Source organism: Octopus bimaculoides, chromosome 2, assembly GCF_001194135.2.
Source record: "Octopus bimaculoides isolate UCB-OBI-ISO-001 chromosome 2, ASM119413v2, whole genome shotgun sequence".
In the NCBI taxonomy this organism is placed as follows: domain Eukaryota; kingdom Metazoa; phylum Mollusca; class Cephalopoda; order Octopoda; family Octopodidae; genus Octopus; species Octopus bimaculoides.
Genome location: NC_068982.1, coordinates 155,588,544 through 155,591,363, shown reverse-complemented (window position 1 = coordinate 155,591,363; position 2,820 = coordinate 155,588,544). Strand labels below are relative to the sequence as shown.

Genomic DNA, 2,820 nt, shown 5'->3' with positions numbered 1-2,820 from the left:
TTCTTTCATTTGGCTTGTGATGCTGCAGTCGTTGGGATTGGTAGTGTGATTTGAGAGAAAATTTGGCTGCTATTTCTAACAGAGCAAGTGACCATGATGAAGCTCCTCCATTGGTTCCTAGTGGTATCGTTGTTTATTCTCAGTTCAACCCCGATCTAACAGATCTATAATCAAGGACGCACCAACTACAACTATCTGGTGTTTTATTTTTCCGGTTACAGATTATCGTATGTGTCCTCCATTCTTTTTTCCTGCAAGTGAAGTGTGATTTGAGAGAATATTTATCTGCTATGTTTAGCGGGTCAAGTGATCACATAAGCGGTTCTCGCATTAACCTGTGTTTCTTTCTGGGTATTATGTTTGAATTGTTGGACAGCCACATGACGTTCTAGCTATGAACATCCCAGAAAGAACGATAATGTAATCTATTACATTGTCTCTTGAAACCTAGTCTCATTTCTTACAATTGAAAGGACTCCCAAAAGGGACTCAAAGACCAGGTGGTGATATTTTAAGCTAGGTGACTGATTAAGTCTACCAATCACATAGAGAATAACATTTCCAGTGTATCCTTTCTTTTACTTCGCTAGCTGTATGCAAAGTCATTTTTAAAATGTTTTTAACGTTACTAACGGTAGGGTTTTATCACAACCAGATTCCTTGACTACTCAACATCTTTTTAACATTTTTTTTACATCTGATGAGTCTGGGAGAATTGTATCTTTGCACACAAAGATGATCCCAGACAGCTGGTCCACGAGAGGGTTAACTGAAAATTTTGTTGCGTCATAACTATTACATTTGAATGTTGCCCTTGAATACTTCGTCGGATATTTGTGAATATTCTCTATAAATTTTTCCTAAACACATTTTGGTGTAGAGTTGTGATAAACTTTGAACATTAGTCTCAAGTGAGCAGCCAAATTCATTTAATAAACGTTTAGTATTTTATTATCCATTATTAAAGGCTGAGAGTGAGATCCTCTGGGAGCCTTTAATGTATTCCTCATTGCACATTTTTGTAAAGTATGAAGTTTACTTAATTTTAACTTCTTGACACTACCCCAAACTAGTGTATATTAAATATGGATGAACAAAAGCAAAATATAACATTTTCATCGCTTTGCTGTCCAAAAACATATGATACTCCAACAGATAATTCCAATTTGTGTCAATAGTTAGGATTTCTATTGCTTAAACGAGCAATTTCCAATTCGAATTTTCGTCAATGAGGATTCCCAGAAACTGTATATCTGGACCTTTTGACTTCTTTTGAGCCAAAGCGAAGTTTTGGGGACTGTAAAGGCAGATCCTCGTCATTAGCTGACGAATAGAATAGAGTATACTTAGTCTTATCTACGTTCAAAGAAAGCTTATTTGCAGAATACCATTTATGAGAGATAATTGGTTGTTCATTTCTTTGAATAAGGTGCGGTAGTCTTTACCAGCTAAGAAAAGATTCGTATAATGTTTTTCCTTAAGGATTTCTACTATAGGCACAAGAACCAAAATTTCGGGGGAGAAAACTAGTCGATTATATGGACGCCAGTACTCAACTGCTACTCATTCCACTGACCTCGACAAAATGAAAGGCAAAAATCAACCTCCGCGGAGTATGGACGCAGAATGTGAAGATGGACGAAATGCTGATAAGCAGTTTGTCCGGCATGCTAAGGATTCTACCATCTTGCCACCGATAAGATGTGATATGAAGAAGATTTGGCTGCTACCTCTAGTAGTTAAAGCAACCATGTAGAAGATTCCCCTCGCGATTCAAGAGACACTACTAAAACTGGAGGTAGCGGGGGATTTATCTCCCTGCTAGCAATGTAAACAAGCTTGCATTTTGCGCTAAAAGCTAATATGGGAATTTCTTTCACGGTATTTACTACAGTATAGTTTGTTCTAATAGAACATCCACGTTTAAGCAGGGATAAATATTAGTACTAAAACTGTGACTGTCCGCCATGCGGCGTACCTAACAACAACTAGTTACCACCTTTGTAAGAGGAGTGGAAACCTTCTCTAGAGAAGGTTAATAAAACAGGTTGGTCAGATCGAAAGCGAGGCTGTCATTCTGAACGAGACACGTCGTCCATTTGGAGAGAGAAGTCGTCGACATTGGATATATTGTCGCCGCTGTTACCTCCCTCTGTCTTTTCTACTCTCGTCGTAGTTAGTGACCATCACTACTGTCTCATTGAAACAACTACAGTAGTTGCCAATAATAGTAATAGTATCGACTGAGCAGTCTTTATATTTGTGTTTCGGGGAAATATCTGTTTCTTTCTCACACACTCTCTCTCTTTAAAAACTCTACAATCAACCATTTCAATATGTTGATGCGGTATCTTTGCATGTTGCTGGTGCTGTTGGTACTGTGTCGGGTTCAAGCCGAGCCAGAGTCTGTCAACAGCGATCTTGTACTAAACAAAGTAGAACGCGGTATAGACGTGTCCAGTCATTTGATTAAGATTTCCACTTCGATGACGATCGAGAACACGGGCAAGACGACAGCCAACCACTTCGTTTATGTTTTAGACCCGTATCTTCAAAACCATGAGGCTTATGTCGGTGCCACGGTATGTTCAGTTCATTTGACTTATTTTTCTTATTCTTTGCTCTCATATTTAAAATTGCATGCTGAAAAAAAAAACAAGCTCAATCTCGGTTCATATAATAATAATGTTGATAAAGTCAATTTTAGTAAAGTCATAGAACTTCTGCAGGGTTGACCAAACCACCAGCAATAGCAGACAAATCGATAAATTTTTACCTATCGACAAATTTCCCTCTAACCACACCCTATTGTTAAAAAAA

The 2,820-nt window shown here is 38.0% G+C and overlaps 1 protein-coding gene across 1 annotated transcript in view; it reads left to right on the top strand.

The window, feature by feature from the left end:
- Positions 1–2,056: 2,056 nt before the first annotated feature.
- LOC106877058 (dolichyl-diphosphooligosaccharide--protein glycosyltransferase subunit 1) overlaps positions 2,057–2,820 on the top strand; it is a 30,654-nt gene continuing 29,890 nt past the window's right edge. The window contains exon 1 of the mRNA XM_014925848.2: positions 2,057–2,582. Coding sequence (XP_014781334.1) covers positions 2,337–2,582 — 246 coding nt within the window. The 5' untranslated portion in view covers positions 2,057–2,336. The remainder of the gene's footprint in view (positions 2,583–2,820) is intronic.